Here is a 21412-nt window from a genome sequence, read left to right as displayed (position 1 = left end):
GTCGAGCTCCGGATGGCGCCCGATCTCCGCTCCTTCCGGCGTGATCTTAAAACCCATCTCTTTGAACAAGCTGGCCTGGCCTGATGGGACGGGGTTGGATTTTATAAATGGATTTTAACTGTTAATCTGTATTAATTTATTATGGGCACTGTTTAATTACTTTTTAATAATTTTTAATTTTTGTATCTTGTTTTTATGTATTGCCCTGTTCACCGCCCTGAGTCCTTCGGGAGAAGGGCAGTATACAAATTAAATTAATAAAAATAAAATTAATAAATAATGATGTATATACAGTCCATCTGAACACACAGGTGCATGGAAATACACCAGCATTGTATAGTGGATTAAACCAGGGCTTTTCAACCTTTTCACCCAGTGTACCACTTTTAGGATATGGCAACATCCGAGTACTACCAGTCGCCTAGCAAGGTGTCAAAAACTTGATGACCAAAAAAAAAAAGGAAAAAAGTGATGAAGTACAGGTGGTCCTTGACTTACAACAGTTCGCTTAGTGACTGTTCGAAGTTACAATGGCACTGAAAAAAGTGCCCCCCAAGCCACAGCCGAGCAAGACACCTGCCTGTCCGGCTTTTGCCGCCACTGGGCAAAACAGTGGAGGAAGGTAGCCTGAGGAAGGCGCAGCAGATGGAAAAAGGGCCAGATGGCCCTGCTGCGAAAGAGTGGGGTGGGGAGGGAGTCGGGCGAGACTGTAGTGGTGTGTTCAGAGGAGGGCAGCCTGAGGAAGGTGCAGCAGGTGGAAAAAGGGCCGGATGGCCCTACTGCGAAGCAATGGGGTGGGGAGGGAGTCAGGTGAGGTAGCAGCGGTGTGTTCGGAGGAGGGGAGCAGGTGGAAAAAGGACCGTCCACTTTTCGTGAATGGAACGGAGAAGTCCGCAAGGCACACACGTCTCTCTGCCCCAGACCAATCAGAAGCAGCGGCTCTAGGACAGTGTTTTGGTCACATGGGCGTTTGTAGTTGCGGCGTCCCTGGTAACCCACCCTTTCCTTTCCCCCCCACTACCCTTCTCCCCATGTGCTCGGTTGGCCTTGGAGCCACTGCTGGGCAATGCCGTTCGTGCGCTACCAAAAGGTCGTGATCCTGGGATACCGCTTGGTCAGTGAGTGGCACTCTGCCCAGCTGGAGGAAAGAGCCGGGCATGGGCGGGAGTTAGAAGTTAGGCGGAGAACAAAGGGAGCGTTGTGGAAAAGGGAGCCGTGCGTGCTGGGGATGTGCGAGCTGTGAAGAAAAACTCCTCGCACTCCGATTCTCCGATGCATGCACGCGCACATTTTGTGGCTCCCAGGTTTTTTGGTTGCTTTTTTCAGGGAACCAGTTCCGAGTGGCTCTTTCAGTGTTTCAGATTGCCGACCCCTGCACTAGACCACACTGGTTGCTGCTGTTTTATTTCTGCCCCAATTTAAATGATTGATGTTGTCTTTCAATCTTTTGAAACCAAACAGGTTATCTTACAAAGCAGCACGCTCCAAATACATTTTTAGATATTCTTGGAGGTCTTTCTCCATCAAGTTGTATGGATATTTGTTAGAAAGATAATCTTTTGGATTATGGCCCTTGGTTGGGATTGGGGGCATAATAGTAATCTGTGCAGGTAGATATTATAGCAATGCATAATTTGAAAAAAATCTGTTGGTAAAATATTTTGAATGGTTATTATTGGAGTCATTACATCCAGTACTCTCTCTTAAAAATTCCGATCATTATCACACTTACAGGGTTATTTCTACAATGGTTTAACATTGATTTCATCTTTGAAACCACATGAAAATAAAAACCATGCATTTAATTAAAAATAAGATGAAATTGCCATAAATGTAATTGGAGGAAGAAGGTCCAAAAGAACCTCCTCAATGTCGCATGATCCTGACGCTGCTCTTAACCTATTATCCTGTTTGATTAATATATAAACATTCAAATTGGCTAAAAGATGCCCCCAGTTAATTGGGCAGAACATGTTAATCAAATTTGATTTTAGTATAAAAAATGAGATCTATCCTCTCAATAGGAAAATGCTCCTAAGGCATGCTATTATGGCAGAAATATATGTAGTTACATAAAATAAAGATGTTTTTATCAATAATGTTTTTATTCAGCTACAGATTTAATAAAAACTCTCTGGTAGAGCATAACTATAAAAATTGCAAGTCTGTGTAGTTAACCTTCATTGATGGTATATTGATGGTTTACTATTGGTACCTTATGAGGGTTTTTTATTTTTTTTATTTTCTAATATAATTTTACTGCTATAGGATTACCTGGTGGATCTCCCATTTCACTGTTATTAAAGTCCACAGCAATGTTCACAGCTTTCTATCAGATTAAGATTACTAGGTATTTCTACTTGCTGTACCAAATTTAATTAATTACAATAACAAAATGACAGTACAGCCCCTTGCATGTACCTGCATGTATTTTTCTACTTATCTATAGCATTTTCTCAGATTTCCCCTTCTGATATGTGCTCATTTCTGTAAACAAAACAATAAATTACAAGCTTCTTTTCAGATATTTACTGAAATCAAACTAAAGCTAAATTTGATACTAAGTTTTCCCCTTCCATATTTGTTAGCCTTCAAGATAATCCAGATAGAAAACACCACCAGGAATATTAGCACTGTCTTTTATTGCAGGGCTTTTCAAAATTTTCACCCATTGTACCACTTTTAGGATATGGCAACATCCGAGTACCACCAGTCGCCTAGCAAGGTGTCAAAAACTTGATGACCAAAAAAAAAAAGGAAAAAAAGTGATGAAGTACAGGTAGTCCTTGACTTACAACAGTTCGCTTAGTGACTGTTCGAAGTTACAATGGTACTGAAAAAAGTGCCCCCCAAGCCACAGCCAAACAAGACACCTGCCTGCCCGCCTGACGGTGCTCTTCCTCCTGTCCCAGGTTTTCATTGTTGTGAGCATTTCTGTTGAGGATTGGCAGTAGGGGTGCGGTGGGGTTGGTGTTTGTTTTTTATTTCCCACCCCCCTCTGCTGGGTGGTTGCAGCAGGTTTTGGTCACTTCACATGACCCTGGGACACTGTGACCATCATAAATATGAATCAGTTGCCAAGCATCTGAATGTAAATCACAAGACCCTGGAGATGTTGCAACATTCCAGCTGATTGGTGCTTCTTCTGGGCTCAGCAGAAGCGCCGGGATCAGCACCAAGCTCTAGCTGGAGCCTGGCGCTGATCCTGGCCCTTCTGCTGAGCCCTGACAGCCCTGCAGCTCCAGCTATCTTTCACTCAGGCTTGTGCGGTGCTACCACCGGTTCAGCTGGTTGAAAAGCCCTGGCTTACGCTGTAGGTCTTCCTCATGTTACTAAAAGTCATTCCCACACACATCTTGACAATATCCAAGTTATACTCTTACCAGAAATCAGGAAATTTTATGGAAATTTTGCCCGAAACTAAAATTATATTTCTATCCAATTGTAAATTGAATAATAAATTGCATTAGTGTAGCATCCTACCTGCTGTTTAGCAACCACCATCACTCCCCACCTGAACTACTGGGTGCCATTTCAGCATGCCTGGCTGAGGAATTCTGGCAGTTGAAGTCCACAAGCCATGAAAGGGCCAAGTTTGAAGACCCCTGCTGTAGAATTTCCCGTGCTTGTGTTCTTGGGAAAGTTCAGTTTGCTGTCCCTGGGACAGACCTGGGAAGCAGCTCAGGAGTTCATGGCCAGCAAAGCGGCCATGTGCCCATCTGAGGACATTTATTGCCCAATTCAAAACAGTGGTCACATATCAGACAATTGGCATGGGGTCCAAAAATGCCATGCAACCATAGGGGTGGTTGGTGACTTGAGGGTGCCTCTTTGGAATTTATCTGTTAAATTTTAATTAAAAATATTTCAATTCTGTTTCTTTAACTTTGCTTTTAAGTATGTCTCTTTTCATGTGGCTGTATGGCTCTTATTTGTAAACCACCCAGAGTCACTCAGGTGAGATGGGCCATGTATAAATTTGATAAATAAATAAAATACTGTTTTTGATTCACGTGTCTGGAATTATGTTCTCTTTTTTAAAAAAAATTATGTGGGATCAAATTGGTATTCCAGTATAATGGAAAATAGGATTTAACGTTTCTTCTTCCAAAACCTACTTTCCTTGGAAACAGGTGGAAGGAGTAATTCAAGACTGCTTTTATTATATTTCTTTTCCTATTTGATTCTGCCCTACAACTATTTCATTTCCCAACTGGTGGTTTATTTTTGCCAATTAGATTTAGTAGAGCAACATATTTAAGCACCCAAGTATTCCATTATCTTCTGGAAAATAATAAAATGAAGATGTTTAAATTAAATATGCTGTAAGGTAAAGGTAAAGGTTCCCCCGCACATGCGTGCTAGTCGTTTCCAACTCTAAGGGAAAGGTGCTCATCTCCATTTCAAAGCAGAAGAGCCAGCGCTTGTCCGAGGACGTCTCCGTGGTCATGTGGCCGGCATGAGTAGACGCCAAAGGCGCACGGAACGCTGTTACCTTCCCACCGTAGTGGTCCCTATTTTTCTACTTGCATTTTTACGTGCTTTCGAACTGCTAGGTTGGCAGAAGCTGGGACGAGTAACAGGCACTCACTCTGTTAAATGGCACTCGGGATTCGACCCGCCAAACTGCCAACCTTCTGATCGACAAGCTCAGCGTCCTAACCCACTGAGCCACCGCGTCCCTTTTAAATATGCTGTAGTATAATGTTATTTCTGACTTTACGTGATACAGAAATCAGAAAAAAAGGTAATTGATGATTCCAATTGTTTTTGTGAACATACTTGCTTTTCCTTTTACTGATACTTGAAATTATTTTCAATACAGGGCCCAGCCTTCTATCCCAGAGTGCACTTCAGCTCAATTCCAAATCGGAAGGATCTTTCCAATATCCATCAAGCTATCACAGCAACCAGACCCTGGCCCTTGGAGAAGGAACAGCATCCCAGCTCCCAGCCCGCAGCAGTCAAGCTAGAACTTCTTTACAAAACTATGGTCAGGTATGTTTGGAGAAGCAATCATACTCATTTATATTAATTAATGTTAAGATTATTGAATATTATTTTGACTGAAAATATTTTACATGTATAGATACAAACTTCACTTACATATTAAAGAATATGCTTCTAATTTAGCACAGCATAATTAATAAAATCAAGCAAACAAAGAAACAAAGCATTTGCTGAAGTGCATGGAGCTGTGGAGAAGGTGGAGGCTTTCTCTGAAGTAGCCCCTACTTTATGGAAATGTCTCCTTCCAGAAGTAAATGTAACTCACACCCGTCTGGCTTTTCAAAAGTACACCTTTATTTCATTGTGCTTTTGGACAAAGTTTAATGCTGGGGCTCTGATGCTTTTGTTTTTTCAATATAAATACTGTTATATTACTTGTTTGTTTAAGTGGATTGGTGTTGTTTTACTGGTCACAACCTAGGGTCCATTGGAAGTGAAGTAGCATGGAGAGGTCCTAAAATAATTAAACATTCATTTAGAAACTTGTGATTGTATAATTTACCTTTAAGTTAACATTACTCTGAAATTCTTGGGGGGAGGGGTTAAATACAGTTATACAAAATTCTGAAAATTAGAGCTATATAAAAGTTGTTTCATTTTTATGATTGGTTTGCACATCTGTATATGAGCTTTACATATTTCTGACATCCAGACGTGCCCAATACATGAATTTCAGAATGCAAACTATTGGGTGCTGCATATGATTCATAATTGCCATGCCATATATCATGCTTCCCACTAAATCATTAAAGAAATATATTGTAAGCCTGAATTATTATTCTACATATTCAGATGTTTTAATTGTGGAACGGTTTAATTATGCAACAATTAAGCTGTGATAGCATCAGCATCCCTTGGATTTCTTTTCTCTTTTATCCATTTCATAACAGCATCTTCAAACCCATTCTTAGGGACACTAATACGGAACAGCAAAACTGGAGCATATTTTTTATACTCATGTTTTATTAGTTTGCTTATTTTGAAAAACAATGTTACCTTCTAAGATTGTATAGAAAGATTGAGAATACTTTGCCAAAATAAAGATCCCGCATTTGAAAAATATGTAGAACACAGCCCAAGCATTTCCTAACTATTCTGGACATAGTGGCACATTCTGCATTTTGAGAAACAACTATGGACGTTATCATAAAACTACTGCAACAAAGAATATGCCAATTCGCAGAACAGCTGTATTTTAATGGCACAGCCAGTCACAATATACATATACATTTCAAAGAAAACAAACTGATAATGATAAGAGAGGAATAACTTGCTCAAGAGCCTAATTACAAAGCAGTAGGGTCTGAATCACCAAAACACACATTTGTTGTTACTTCACAGAAAGAAAATTTGATTTCTCTGAAAGTAAGAAAATTTGATTTCTCTGAAAGTACAAAGGAGATCCCAAAGTCAGATTATATTTATTTGTGTTCTACAGTTAAGTGAAGACATTTTCAAATTTCAAATGCAAATCTTACCTGGCAGTTTTTTTAATTTTATTGTCCCTTCTGATTCAGTGTTGTTTTTGGTTTTTTACCTTTGCTATTCATTGTCAATGTATATGGTTTTTATATAAACCACCATATCTTTTGTAAGCCACTTTGAACAATGATTTTTGCTGGAAGATAGAAATTGTGTTTCTTAAAATACATAGATATACCGTATTTTCCCAAAAGTAAGGCCTACCCCAAAAATAAGCCCTAGCTTGATTTTTGGCGGTGGGCCTAATATAAGCCTACCCCAAAAATAAGCCCTAGTTTTGGGGCGAGGCACACACCTAAAAATCAAGCTAGGGCGGGTGTGGGGGTGTGGAGCTGCTCCACCCACCCTGCACCCACTTACCTTGCAGCCAGGCCTCTCCTTGCCGACCTACTTCTTCTGCAGCCAGACATGCATTTCTCGGTCACAGGGCTTTCCAGAAGGCCTGTGCAGCCAAGAACCGAGCTATGGATTCAATCTGTAGCTTGGTTCTGCAAGACCTCAGTAGCTGAGCACCAGACAATGGATTGAATCCATAGCTCGGTACTCAGCTTCTAAGGCCTTCTGGAAAGGCCTGAGTGCAAAATGCAGGCCCCAGTGCAGCTGCAGAATTTCAGCCCAAGGAGAAGTGGACTGGCTGGGTGGGGCTATCAGTGCCGGAGGTGAAGTAAGGCCTACCTGGAAAATAAGACCTGGTGCCTCTTTTGGAGGGAAAAAAAATTAGACCCAGTCTTATTTTCAGGGAAACACGGTAGTAAACGCAAGTACTCCTATTTTTGTTGATAAATTTTGGTGATAGATATTGTATACTTGTTGTATTTTTAGATTTGGAGATGCTTCATAAATAAGTATCTTTGTTAAGTTGATGAAGCTCTTAATTAATTTACCCACATGCATTGCAGTTATAACAGGCCACATTGATATATTGCAAAAGCTTATATCATTCCAGTTAAAGTGATCATTGGAAATACACCCATTCTGTCATATTTTTTAAAATTGTTCCTGATAGTTTTACTGCAGTCTCCAAGATGGAGTTCAAAGCACTTCATATTTCTCATTTTACAAACCATCTTAGCTAGTTGATTTGGTATGCGATGAAAGGGAAGAAAGGTCTTAGTCAAGTAATTGTATTTTTTACTGTCACAGTGAAATATTTCTAGACTTTTCTAGAAATTCTACAAAGTACCAATAACTCTTCTTGGTACTTTGTGGAGTTTGAGCTTGAAAACGTATTTGTTGCCCCAAACCATAGAAACTAATGTATTATATCTGTTAGATGAGGCTGTATTATTGTCAGAATAAATTGTAGTAGATTTTTCCAAGAAGTAAAACGATTGCACCAATCTCCATGTCACATTTGACTGTGGTCCTTGATTTTTATTCTCTTTCTCCACATTCCTATAAAGTATTCTTTTCTTTTAAAAACAACTACGTTTTTTTCTAGATCAGAATGCTGAAAACAAAATGTTGAAGTGAAAAAGTGTTAATTCACTGGATTTCTTAACATAACTTTTTTCACTTATTTAAGTAACAATCCTTCAGAAAAGATGTACATGTTTATGGATCCAGACAAAAATGTTAGGGTTTCTGGCAGCTATTCACATATCCGTTTAAGGGAGCTGATTTTTTTAAAAAAATGTTACTGTAGTTCAGTCATGCAAATATTGTGTGTGTGTATGCACGTTAATGTGTGTACGTACACAAAGAGAGAGACAAAGAGAGCGAGGGAGGGATTGGGGGAATTTCCTACCCTTGAGTATGGCTTTTTAAAGACTTGAGCCTCTATCCCACAGTTCACACTAACATATCAAAGAAACACAAAATCTCCTCCAAAAAAGGAAAGGCTCAAAAAGTATTTCACAATGGTAACTTTACCATTCTGAAAATAACACTTTTTGAAACCCTAATTATATACACATTTGTTGTGGCATGAGTTTATCATGTACTTTGTGAGAAAAAAATATGTGGAATGCTGTCAGTATTTGCATACAACATTGTGATTTTTTTTATCAGTCCTTTTTTGTAAAGTTTATTTAGTATGTTTCAGTTTGTTTCTGCTCAAGATACTTTAAAAGATATTTTTAAAGTAAAGGCAACGGTTATATAATGCATAATTAATCTAAATAGGAATATACAGAATTAATGAATAAAGGGACACACAACATTTAGTTTCTGCACCAATATAAATAGGATAAAAAGCTTAAGCTCATGTGCAAAACACAAAAATAAAGCACAAAGCATGATATATTGTGTGAGGATTTTCAACCTAACAAATTTAACCATGGCTACTATATATCAGTGCTATGTTGCTTATGGAACATTTTTAAAAACAGAGATTGTCCTGGGAAAATACTGAAAATGAATCAATGTCTAAAAAGCCGTAAGAGCATACAAAAGATCAAGCCCTAATCAGTCACAGCAGAAACCTGGCATCCTATTTAATCCCGGATGTCTCCCAAGAAGCCTAGAAACAGATCATGAAGGTATGAATGGAGGTGAGCAGTTCTCTCCCTCTGATGGCAGGCCTCTGACATCAAATAAAGCTATGGGTCTCTGGATGTGCAGGATAGAGGTCTGGGCTGTTAGGCATCTGTCCACCCAGTGGGGATTCTCTTCTGCTCATATGATGTATTTTAATGATACTAGAATTGGCTTAATCTGACAACATTAAATTTCACTGAATGCTGATGTTCCAAGAACATGAATCTCCATATTCTCCGTGCCATACCTAATTTTATAAATCCCTAATATGCCTCCTTTTAGCTTTCTCATTCTGAACTAAATGCTTTGTTTTCTTTATAAATAAAAAGTGCTCAGATTCATTTACAATTGAGATTTACCAGCATTCACAGTTGTTAAATGCTATCCTAAATGCATTCATATCATAAATATTTATTACCAAGGCATAATTATAACCATAAAATATTTTTATTTCAGTTTCTTTCCTAGTTAAATAATGATGATGATGATGATGATGATGATGGAAGAGACCTTTGCAGTCTTCTATTCCAACCCCCTGCTCTGTCAGGAAACCCTATACCATTTCAGACAAATGGTTGTCTAGTCTCTTCTTAAACTTCTGGAGGCAGGTTGTTCCACTGATTAATTGTTCTAACTGTCAGAAAATTTCTCCTTAGTTCTAGGTTGATTAGTTCCCATCCATTGCTTCTTGTCCTGCCTTCATGTGCTTTGGAGAATAGCTTGACTCCCTCTTCTTTGTGGCAAACCCCTGAGATATTGGAACACTGCTGTCATGTCACCTCTTGTCCTTCTCTTCATTAAACTAGACAAAGACAATTCCAGCAACCATTCTTTATATGTTTTACCTTCCAGTCCCTGCTGGCTCATATTTAAGTGATTGTCCACTAGGACTCCAAGATCCCTCTCACAGTTGCTACTATTGAGCAAGGTACCACCTATACTGTACCTGTGCATTTGATTTTTCTTGCCTAAATGTAGAATCTTGCTTTTTTCATCATTGAATTTCATTTTGTTAGATAGCGCCCAAGGTTCAAGTCTGTCAAGATCTTCTGTGTCTTAAGCCTATTTCCTAGGATGGCCCATATTACACTTCTGCTCCACCAACTTCACTAGCTAGTAGTCTGCTTCCGAGTGCAGTTCAAGGTGTTGGTTATGATCTCTAAAGCCCTTTAGGGCATAAGTCCAGGCTACCTGATGAATCACCTCATCCCACTAGTATAAGCCTGTCCAATTGTGCTGGCAGAGAAGGCCTCCTTCGGATTCCATCAGTGAAACAACTGCAACTATTAGGATCCAGAAGAGCCTTCTCTGCTGCAATTCTCACCCTTTGGACCACCTTACACTCTAAGGCAGGGGTGTTGAACTCCCGGCCTTTGGGCTGGATGAATCATCCAGAAGCCACGCCCACCCCATTGCCGGCAATGGAAAAACTGTCCTGATAGGTTGCGTGACGTCACACGTCGTCGTGAATTTGACATGTCTGCTCTAAAGTAAGATCCGCCCCCATCCTCCTATCCTTCCCCAAGAGCCTGGTTGGCCTGGGGATGAAATGGGGGAATTCCACACTGGAGGTGGCTCCTGGATTGATGGAGATTCCACCTCCCCTCTTGTTTTCTGCTCTCCACCATTTATCTTTTTGGTTACCATATTGATGTATTATTCTCATGGTATTATTTTTGTCATTTTTTATTTTATTGTTCTATTACTTTATTTTTGTTCTGTTTACACTCCTTTCATTTTTCTTCCTTTTTATTATTATAAGCCATCTAGAGTAGCCCCACAGCAAGATACCAGTAGGTGGCAAACAAATTTAACAAACAATAAATAAATAATATCATTTAACTTTTTCATAGTAGCCATATACTATGTTCACATTTTTATTTATCATATTATTTTCCTTATTAGATTGTGTACTAGTTGTTATTCCTAGTTGGTCAGACATTCTGACCAAGCAAGGATAGACTTGGATCTCTTCTGTTGTTAAACTTAATTTCAAATATCTAGTAGATTACCTGTGACCCATGGGGTCATCATTTCAGTACAACCCAAAGTCACCACAATTAATGTCTCATGACATTTCATTTTGTCATAACCTTTTATCTAGCTGTGGATAGATGCCAGGGGTGCACCCTCATATGCACCACAGAGACTGTGCACCTTTGAATATGAAGGGTGACACGGGGAGCCCTGAGTCCCACCCCAGAAAGTGTTTCAATGGTTTTGAATTTGATGGGTGATCCAAATTCATCTTGTTTCTGAAATCCCAGATCAATGAATCAGTGGAATGGCTTGCCTTCAGAAGTTGTGCCTGCTGCATCACTGGAGGTTTTTAAAAAGAGATTGGACAGCCAGTTATCCAGAGTAAGAGTCTTCTGCTTGAGCAGGGGGTTGGACTAGAAGACCTCCAATGTCCCTTCCAACTCTGTTCTGCTAGTTAAACACTAGTCCATCAATGTATATTTCAAGGTTTTTCTCTCTTATTTTCCACAGATTCTTAGTTTGACTAAAATGTTGACTAAAACTTATATTTTAAGAGTTTAAGATGACACTAAACTTGTCAGAAGCATATTTAATTAAAGATAAAAAAATTGCCAGCAGACCAATAAATGAATCTGGGCAAATTGTATATTTCACATAGGATACGATAATCTATAAGTATGGGTAGAAGTATGATTAAGTACATATACATATACATACATACATATAAATATATTGAAGCAAGAAATCCGAACACTGGGACAAGGTAAAAAACTAAAGCAGTTTTTAATAAAATCGAGCTTTCGTTGGCCAAACTGCCAACATCGTCAGGATAAAATCATTGGAGCGGTGAAACTACATTTATAAATGTAGTTTGGCCAACGAAAGCTCGATTTTATTAAAAACTGCTTTAGTTTTTTACCTTGTCCCAGTGTTCGGATTTCTTGCTTCAATTTCAACATGCCTAGGATTCGTGTATTTAATTTAATTTTCTCTCTCTCTCTCTCTCTCTCTCTCTCTCTCTCTCTCTCTCTCTCTCTCTCTCTCACACACACACACACACACACACACACACACACACAGACAGAAATGTCTACTTTTCCCCCAGATGCTTTATTATAATCCACACTTTTTAAAATACTCGAGATTAGAATATGTTTCTTTTTATTAATGTAAAACTCAAAATCTCTATTTTTTATATCTCTGTCATTCCTTAACCATATAGACTTTGTAGATATGTCTGTAAATATCAGTCAAGTTCTCTTCATCTGCAAATGCCTCTTCTCCCTAATAATAAAAATTAAACTAATGTAAATAATAGCAGTGTGTTACTGTTTCATGACAAAATCAGCTGATTTATTGAGTGAATACAGATAGCCCTCAACTTACAACCTGTCACTTGATAATTGTTCAAAATTACAGTGGGACTAGAATGAGTACTTTGTGCCCTATAAAGCACTTCTGGCTGTGTAAAATATCATGCCCACCACACTTATACCAGGATTACATGACGATCAAACCAGTCAGTCCTAGAGGAGATCAACCCTGACTGCTCTTTAGAAGGCCAGATCCTTTGGCCACCTAATGAGAAGGAAGGACGCACTGGAGAAGAGCCTAATGCTGGGAAAGATTGAGGGCAAGAGAAGAAGGGGACGACAGAGAATGAGGTGGCTGGATGGAGTCACTGAAGCAGTAGGCGTGAGCTTAAATGGACTCCAGAAGATGGTAGAGGACAGGAAGGCCTGGAGGAACGTTGTCTATAGGGTCGCAATGGGTCGGACACGACTTCGCAGCTAACAACAACATATACGATAAGAAAGAGAGATCAATGAGAAAGCTAAAAGTACAAAAAAGGAAAAAAAGTGAAGGAAAAATAGAAAAGGAAGAAGTTGCAAGGAAGTGGCTTCCAATCTTTTTTACAGTAGTGGCAGTACAATTATAAGCTTACCTTTTACTCTACTGTTATAATGTAACTCTCTTGTTTCTGTAATATGTCTAATCACCAAAAACTATAGACCATACGTTTAATTTTTTTGTTTATGCAAAAAGTCCATAAGTTTCCAATCAGCAGTAAACATATTGTTTTTCTCTGATTAAAGAGAATTAGAGGATTTAAAAAATTGCAACTGAGTCTAAAGGTGTTTTCTGGGGGGATGGGATTGATGGACAAAGAGTTGAAAAATGTTGTGCAACTTAGCAGCAAGATTATTATATACACAAAGCTAGAAAGATTCAGCACTATCTGCTATGGAGGAATGGTTGGTGAAGATGGTGGAACTTGCTGAGATGACTAAATTGACCTTTTTCTCAATTACACTTGAAATTGTTTCTTCCATACATTTTGTTGAGAATTCATGCTGTTCTGGATTGCCAGGATGTTTATTCTGGTTCTAACAGACTTAGGAAAGAAATCAGTAAATAATTACACTTGTTTTGGTGGAATTAAAACCTGCTGTAAACCACACAGAATGGATTAAAACCCTGTCACCATCCCTCTGAAATCATAGGACAAAAGCTGCCTTCAGGTATTTTGCTAAGTTCATCGTTAAACAGACAACAGGTTGAATGCTTGGCACTTCCTCTTTACTTTCACTGAATAGCTCTTTAGTCCAAAGAATAACTGAACTAACATTTGCCTAGTTCAGGAAAACACTCCACCCCCAAAATACGTTCATACAAATATTACTATTTAAAAATATAGACCCCATCATTTTCTTTATAGAAACAGTCAAGGAAGATTACAACCATAAAATTAAAAATGCAAAATTCAACAATAAAATCAGTGTAATTACAATTAAAATCAAACGCTCGCAATTATAATCAGTTTAAAGCTTTAAAAAATTGGCAAAGAGGATAAATAATAGGAGTGTAGGGCATCTCTGGAGAAAGCATCAATAACCTGGGGGGAGGATTCATATGGGGAAAATCCGTTTCCATCTTCCAAATGGCTGAACTTATGGTATCAGTGACATCTTCAAAAGGGTCTCTCCTACTCATCTAAGTAATTATGCAGGTTCACAGTGGGAAAGAGGTCCCTCAGATACTACAGCTCTTCTTCACACTTTCAGTTGTGGGAGATAAAGAAAAAAATGGGGCCAACATGTACTCCCCGTTATATACCAGTTCAAACTCCTCCATATATTCAGCTGAGCAGCTGAAAAGGCCAGATAAAAATAACTTCAGCATGTTGTATGATCTCCCCAGTGCCTGTGATATTTTCTATGAATATATTGTTCCAAACAGTGGGGAAAAAACACGAGATGTAGAGTCCCAGTTCCTTAATTTCTAGACTTCAGCTATTATCCACTGGTAAAGAACTACTGCAATTAAAAGCCTATCAGCTTTCCACAGAACCAAGAGAGGGAGACCAGTGCAAAATTCTGAAAACTTCCTACTGAACACTTCAGGAGGTTTATCATTCATATAAAAATAATAGCAATCATTCATATCAAAATAAAATAACCAGAAAACATGCCCAACATACTGTATTTGAAACATCTGAATAGATGCACTAAATCCATAGTAGAACAATCTTAATTGTTAAATACTTTAATATAAAAATAAATCTGCCTATTTTTTTATAAAAACCCCACTGTTTTGAAACATTAGCAGGCTCATTTAATAAAACCATTTAAGAGGAACCCATATAATAACTTATTTATAATTTACTTCCAAATGCACATCCTTAAGATTGCTGAAATCTTTTGCAGGAGATCATATATGCTGGCCCATAATCTGGTTTTATTGATTCACAAATAGCTTTGCATATTGCACAAAGCCAAAACCAACTGCAAACTTATCATTACAATAGTTATTTTTTGAACAAAATAAAGCAAAATTCATCTGGGATGAAAAGATATATTAAAGATACTTTGGAGTTCATTCATTTTGACTGAAAAAAACCCCTTAATTTTTGCAAGAATGTAGCTGTTCTCTTTTATCATACTTCTCTATTCGATCCTGAACAGAAAAACAATGACAGAAAAGTCATGTCAATTTTCAATATTTGGAGGCATTCTTCAGTGTTTCAAATGAAATGTCTCCATGTTGAAGGAAAAAACAACAACCAGAAAGGGGTGTTGCCAGAAAAATTATTTCTAAAAACAGAGTGTGCTTTTTGATGGAGTGCTCAGCTATCTCTCAGTCCAGTTGCCATTATTAAGGGATTTTAATGTTACAAGATTAACAGCTCTGGTTGATCTCTTCAGCCTAAGATGTCTGATAGAAACTAAAATGCAGTCTACATTGAGAGATAAAGAGATTTTATTCTTTAGTGTTTCAGAAGGGGTTTAGGCACGTAATTGAAATTTATAACAGGAAGCAACTGCTGAGAACTTTATTTCCCTCCTTTTTTCTTTTACAGGTTTTAAGGAAAATTTCATATATAACTGCTAAAGTCCTGTAATCTCATGCAGATATGTCTCACAAAATATTGCTTTTACTCAAACTGAAATTTTCTATTTGAATTGGATCCAAAATTGATTTCATATTTTTCCACAGCTCCATCTCAACGCCCACTTTCTTATAGTCATGGTAAATAAATAATAACTGCTTTTCAGTTTGGAAGGGATAGTTGCCTAGTATTCTTGTATACAAAAGATGTCTGTATGCACACATGCATGCACAGACACATACCCATATTGATATATTGTGTGAAACAGAGAACACAAGAGAATGCATTCCACAGAGATGACGAACTAGATCAGAGGTGCCCAAAAGGTTGGGGACTGGTTCTGTGCAGAAAGGTTTTTCTGCGGACCAAAAAGTACATGGTTTTGTGTGCTGCCTGCATCCCACAGATGGGACTTTGCTTGTTTGTACAGACCAGTTGCGGGCATGCCGCGGCCCACTACCAGTCCATGGACCGGGAGTTGGGGACCCCTGAACTAGACGGTTGTGTACAAAGCCAATGTTTTTTAAAAAATTCTCTTCTCCTTCATTCACTTCAGTTTTCACTGTAACACTTATTTCAAGTTGAAACAAAATCCCTCTACATTTTCAGGAATTGGACTTGAACCCAGCTACTACTTTATAAAAATAATTATGTCTCTTGCAAATGTCAAAGAGGATGCCCACGCCAGTTCCCGCTGCCTTGTATTCTTAGCTTTCTCAGAGTGGTTTTGTACATTGAAAGTTTCACAGATGTTTTTTAATTTTATTTTTTAAATGTATGAGTGCAGTCTGAGTGATTCTGTTCAATCTTAGAAATCAAACTGAAGTCATATATTTGGACAACAGCAATGAAAATGACAAAACATTACCAAGAATCAGGAAAAAAATATTTATAGTCTACAATCCTGTTACTAATGCCATCCATCCAGATAACGGTAATTTATATGATACATGTTGCTTGCTCCAATCGGTATTTTCTAAACTCAAGGGTGAGCTAACCTTACTACACTTATCCTACATGAATTTGTTTGATTCATTTTCTAAATCTGGTCTCATCCAGTTGTATTATATGATTTTTCATTCCCCAAATCTCCAGCCAATAACTATTGGCTGAGAATGGAACTCACAACACATCTGGATAATATCAGGTAGAAGACAAATGCTTTAACCCTTGCTAACCTTATCTACTGTAAACAAGAAGTCATCCATATATATTGTATGATATAAGCTGATATACTGATATAGCAGTATGCAATATTTCTGTGGATACATTTCACAATCCCCATCCTCCTTTAAAAAGAAAGAAAACAATTTAGCTGACCCTCTTTTGCTTCTTAATATGACTGCATTCAGTTTCCCCTTGTATCTGTGTATGAATGGATGAAGAATGGACAAATGTTCACTTGAAATTCCTCAGTTTTCTTCCCAGAAGAGATTTGTCTATCTATTGATTTCTAAGGCTGTCCACTTGATATACAGTTCTGGATAGTGAACAGCAATTTAAAATTAGCAATAACAACAAACAAAACAAAATCTTATTCTTGGGATCCATAACAGCTTTTAAAAAAATTCTCCTGGTAAGTTTTTGAATTACCTAATTGAAGTGGAAAGAAAGTGCCACCACAGCAAGTTTTGTTGTTTCCTGTTACAAACATCTTTCACTCACTTTTAAGCCTCTCTTGTTACCATCATTTTCTATCTGAAATAGCCTTTTGGGATTTGGAGCATGGAGAGAAAGGGTAAATACTGTACCTAGAAAGAGATGATAATCACATATACCTCTCAACTGTGCAAAGTCACTGTACTCCATAAGATTTGACAGAAATCCGCATTTCCAAAAGAAATTTAAAAAGCATATTTATCAAATTGAAAACCAGTAGGAAAAATCTTAGGTGATTTTTTTTTTCTAATGGCACTTAAAACAATAAGATAAAATAAATTTTGACCTGTGAGCTAACTAGCTCTTTCTAATGCTAGACAAGGGAGAAGTTCTTGAGGTCAGATTCTCCATCTTGTTTCTGCTATGCAAAGAAGGTTTGCACTTCAGCAACTGTTTTCACCAACAAGAACGTACGGAATAGTATTCAAGGTGAGGTTCTACCTAGGTGTATCACAAGAAACACTGAAGTTAATTAACGATGCACTGATTAATACTCTAGAATTAGTTCTATCCAAGAATTTGAAGTAGAACAAGGTGCCAATCATCCTATTGCTCGTCTTACATACTGGGGAAAATGCTATTATAGAAATAATTATTGATTGCTTTCAAAGGGGACATTTAAATCAGTATTTGCTTTGCTTTTTTAATTGGTGAGTCAAAGAAAAAAGCTTCAGTTGTTTGAGAGTACCAATAAATAATTTCTTTTATTACCTTATGTTATTGCTTTACAAAATTGAGTTTATTATACTCCTGTAAATGAGGATAATAAATATTTCTGTTGCAGTTAGTGAAAAACCCCAGGCTAGACCATGTCAGACATTCTGTTTCTTAACACATGCATGAAAAACTGTAAAAGTGACATTATATGCATACAACAGAACTGAGGGATTACTGGTTAATTCTTTCTGTAGGCAATATATATACACTGTAGATGCTGCACAACCAGCAGTGTACTTCTTATAACATTTTAATGCTAGTGTATCAGCGAAGGCCCTCCCCCAAAGTACCCTAAGAAGTGAAATTTACAATGCGGGCTTTTATACTTTGAATATCCCAGGAGACTATTCTCAAGACCCTCTTGAGGAAGAAAATTACTTTAGGTGCACACTATATTTTGCGCCACTTATGGTGTTTTACACAAATACGATTATTACTCAAGAGTAATAAACTTTGCCGTGAAAGTCGTTCTCTTGCCCATTTCTCCAAGCGTCCCTCGGGGTAGAGGGGGGAAAAAACTTGACCGCTGAACCTTTTAAACATTAGACGACCTTATTTCGATTACGGGACGCTAAGGATGTAAGCGTAGTCGCCATAAGCGACAAATATAGTAGAAAGGCCTTCGACTAAACAGGACGAAGATGGGGGTTTTCGGCGGAGTTTTATTTTGACACCAAACCAAACCGTTGCCTTGGAAGAGTGAGGAAAATTCTCAGGGACAACTCACACCCTGGACGGCGGTATCTCTTTACTCTCCTACCATCGGGTAGGAGATACAGGAGTATAGGCCAGCCGCACCAACAGGCTGAAAAACAGCTTTTATCCGCGGGCTCTTTAGGCTTTTGAATGAGAAATAACTTGTGTGAATTTTATGCAGAATTGACTTGGGAGGCCGGCGTGTGTGGTGTAGTTGGTTCACATGGTGTAGCAGGATGGAGGGTTTGTTGTCACTGTGTGTTGGGGGTGGGTGGGTGGGGGTGGGAGCACAAAGGGAGGCTCAGCTAATCTCAATGTACACACAGTTGTACTTTGACAATAAAAAGGTTCATTTCATTTCATCTATATACGCAAGATGCCCGAGACCTGCTTTAAAGGAGTGGGCAAATGAGCCTCACCTCACCTCACCCTACACTGCAGGGGTCTTCAAACTTGGCCCTTTTATGACTTGTGGACTTCAACTCCCAGAATTCCTCAGCCAGCCAGGGCTGGCTGAGGAATTCTGGGAGTTGAAGTCCACAAGTCATAAAAGGGCCAAGTTTGAAGACCCCTGCGCGGCCTACAGCAAGGGCATTTGCGCAGTATGAAGTGCTGGTTTTCAAAGCCCGTGGGTCCAACCGCGGGAAAGACTCAAACATTTGCCGTGAGGCGCGTCTAAAATTCCTTTCCCGGATCTCTGGAATAGGCGGGAAGGGGGGGGGCAGGGGGGGCAGGGGGGGCGGGCTGGGCAATTGCCTCCTCCGGGGACCGCCTCTTGTCTGCCTGTTTACTCACTCGCTCTCCCCGCCCATCCCCCTCCTTCGCAGGGCACCACCGGCCGGACTGCCCACCTCGCCACTTCGGAGCCGCCGCTGCCGCCGCCGCCCCCCCCGTCGCAGCCGCTGCCCCGGGAGACCTTCGCGCCCAGCCATGGGAGCGCTTTCCACTTGCCGGACTCCTCCTCCTCCTCCTCCTCCTCGCAGCAGCAGCAGCCACCCCATTCGCCGGCCCTCTACTACTCCAGCTCCACGCTGCCGGCGCAGAGAGTGAGCTCGCCCTTGTCCATGCAGCAGGTGGGCTCGCCTACCAAGCTCCAGCGGGCGGGCTCCGCCTCCGAGAGCGGCGGCGGCGGCGGCTACGGCACCACCCAGCGGGTTTCCTCTCCCAAGCAGTCGCCCAGTCGCCTGGCCAAGTCCTACAGCACCAGCTCGCCCATCAACATCGTCGTCTCCTCGGCGGGGCTCTCGCCTTCCCCGATCCGGGTCACCTCCCCTCCCACCATCCAGTCCAACATCTCCTCTCCCATTCACCAGCTGAGCTCCACGATCGGCACCTACGCCACCCTCTCGCCCACCAAGAGGTTGGTCCACCCTTCCGAGCAGTACGGCAAACACTCCCAGGAACTCTACGCCACGGCCACTTTGCAGAGACCCGGAAGCCTAGCAGGTGAGAGAGAGATTGTGTGTGTGTGTGTGTGTTAACGCTCCTTTTCCTTGGCGACGCCGCTGAAAGTGGCGCCCTGCCAGGGTCGCTGAAATAGATCAATAATCCTGATAGGTTCGTAAATTTTGAGGGCTCTTGTTCGGAAAAGAGGGAGGCGCGGGGGGTGGGTGGGAAATGGTGTTGCTCACCTTCTCCTTCCTACCCCAAGTCCTGGCTTAAGCGATTCCTGCTTGTAAACTAATCTGGTTAAATCACTGACTGTCCCAATAGAAAATCAGTGCCGAATAACAGATTGTATTCTCCTGCCCCCCTCCCCCCCCACTTTGCAAGTAGAACTGAGGTAGTGCTGATTTCTTGCTATATGCCATCCGGTAGGAGATATAGGAATATAGCCAGCCGTACCAACAGGCTGAAAAATAGCTTTTATCCGTGGGCTGTTAGGCTTTTAAATGGGACATAATCTTATGCAGAATTGACTTGGGAGGCCGGTGTGTGGTGTAGTTGGTTCACATGGTGTGGTGGGATGGAGGGTTTGTTGTCACTGTGTGTTGGGGGGAGAGAGCACGGGGAGGCTCAGCTAATTTCAATGTACACATGTTGTACTTTGACAATAAAGGTTTATTATTATTATTATAAAAGCAAGAGGGATGTTTAGGTTTGTATCCTTTGCCGTTGACCCTTAACATGCCTTTTCATTTCCACCATATTCTCTCCTTTGCCAGATAAAAAAGCCCCACGGAAGGAAGTTTTTCTTTTAAATTAGAACTCTACTGTATTCCTTGAATAAATAAATGTATGGGGTTTTTTTATTTATTTAGCTGGTATTGCATTCTTTGGTGTGTGGTTATGCTACCAAACAGAATTTTGGAATGATTTCTTGTTTCCAGTAATATTAATATGTTTGATAAGTGCTATAGTTCTCATTCCTTAGGAAACACCTGGTTGTTGTTGTTGTTTTAAAAAAACTTGCAATTAAAGAGCAGTTATTGATCCTCTTGGTAATCAGATAACTAAACTGTGTTCTTTTCAGTGGGGAATTTTTGCTGTTGTAAAAACCACTTTAAAGATATTGCTGTAACACCAGCTGTCATGCTCATGTGTTCTCTTATCTGATTTATGTGGCTAAATGTGGCATTTAGAAGAATTAGTTGGGAAGTGTTTTTACTAATACCTGGAAGATACTCAAGTATCTCCCCTTAAAAAAATAAAGCAAAAGCGTAGTCAGCAATCTCTTTTAGCATTATGCTATGTTATTGAAAAATGAGGCAAAATTAAATAACAGGTTTGTTCTCTTAAGTGTAGTTTTATAATACCCCACCCTTCAAAGGAAGAGACTGTAGGCTAGACTAAGAGATGAGGGGCAAATCCTGGAAGAAATTATTGGCAAACACTTCCATAATTCTGTAAAAAAACCAAAACCCTATGTATTCAGTCACTAGAAATCAGTCTTGACTTGAGAAGTTCCATTTTTAATTATTTACTTGTTTGCATTGCTAATGAACTACATTTGATGGTTCCAATCATGTGTCCTGTTCTTGAAAGGCCCACATAATAAAA

The 21412-nt window shown here is 39.6% G+C and overlaps 1 protein-coding gene across 1 annotated transcript in view; it reads left to right on the top strand.

The window, feature by feature from the left end:
- The window catches only part of CTNND2 (catenin delta 2), a gene marked incomplete at its 5' end in the record, with an annotated part of 412468 nt that overhangs the window by 149902 nt on the left and 241154 nt on the right, over positions 1-21412 (top strand). The window contains 2 exons of the mRNA XM_081326152.1: positions 4826-4998; positions 19240-19858. Coding sequence (XP_081182278.1) covers positions 4826-4998; positions 19240-19858 — 792 coding nt within the window. The remainder of the gene's footprint in view (positions 1-4825; positions 4999-19239; positions 19859-21412) is intronic.

The sequence above is a fragment of the Vipera berus genome (genome assembly GCF_964194415.1).
Source record: "Vipera berus genome assembly, chromosome: 3".
Taxonomy (NCBI): domain Eukaryota; kingdom Metazoa; phylum Chordata; class Lepidosauria; order Squamata; family Viperidae; genus Vipera; species Vipera berus.
The sequence above is the reverse complement of the archived record's forward strand: the minus strand, read 5'-3'. Positions and strand labels throughout refer to the sequence as shown.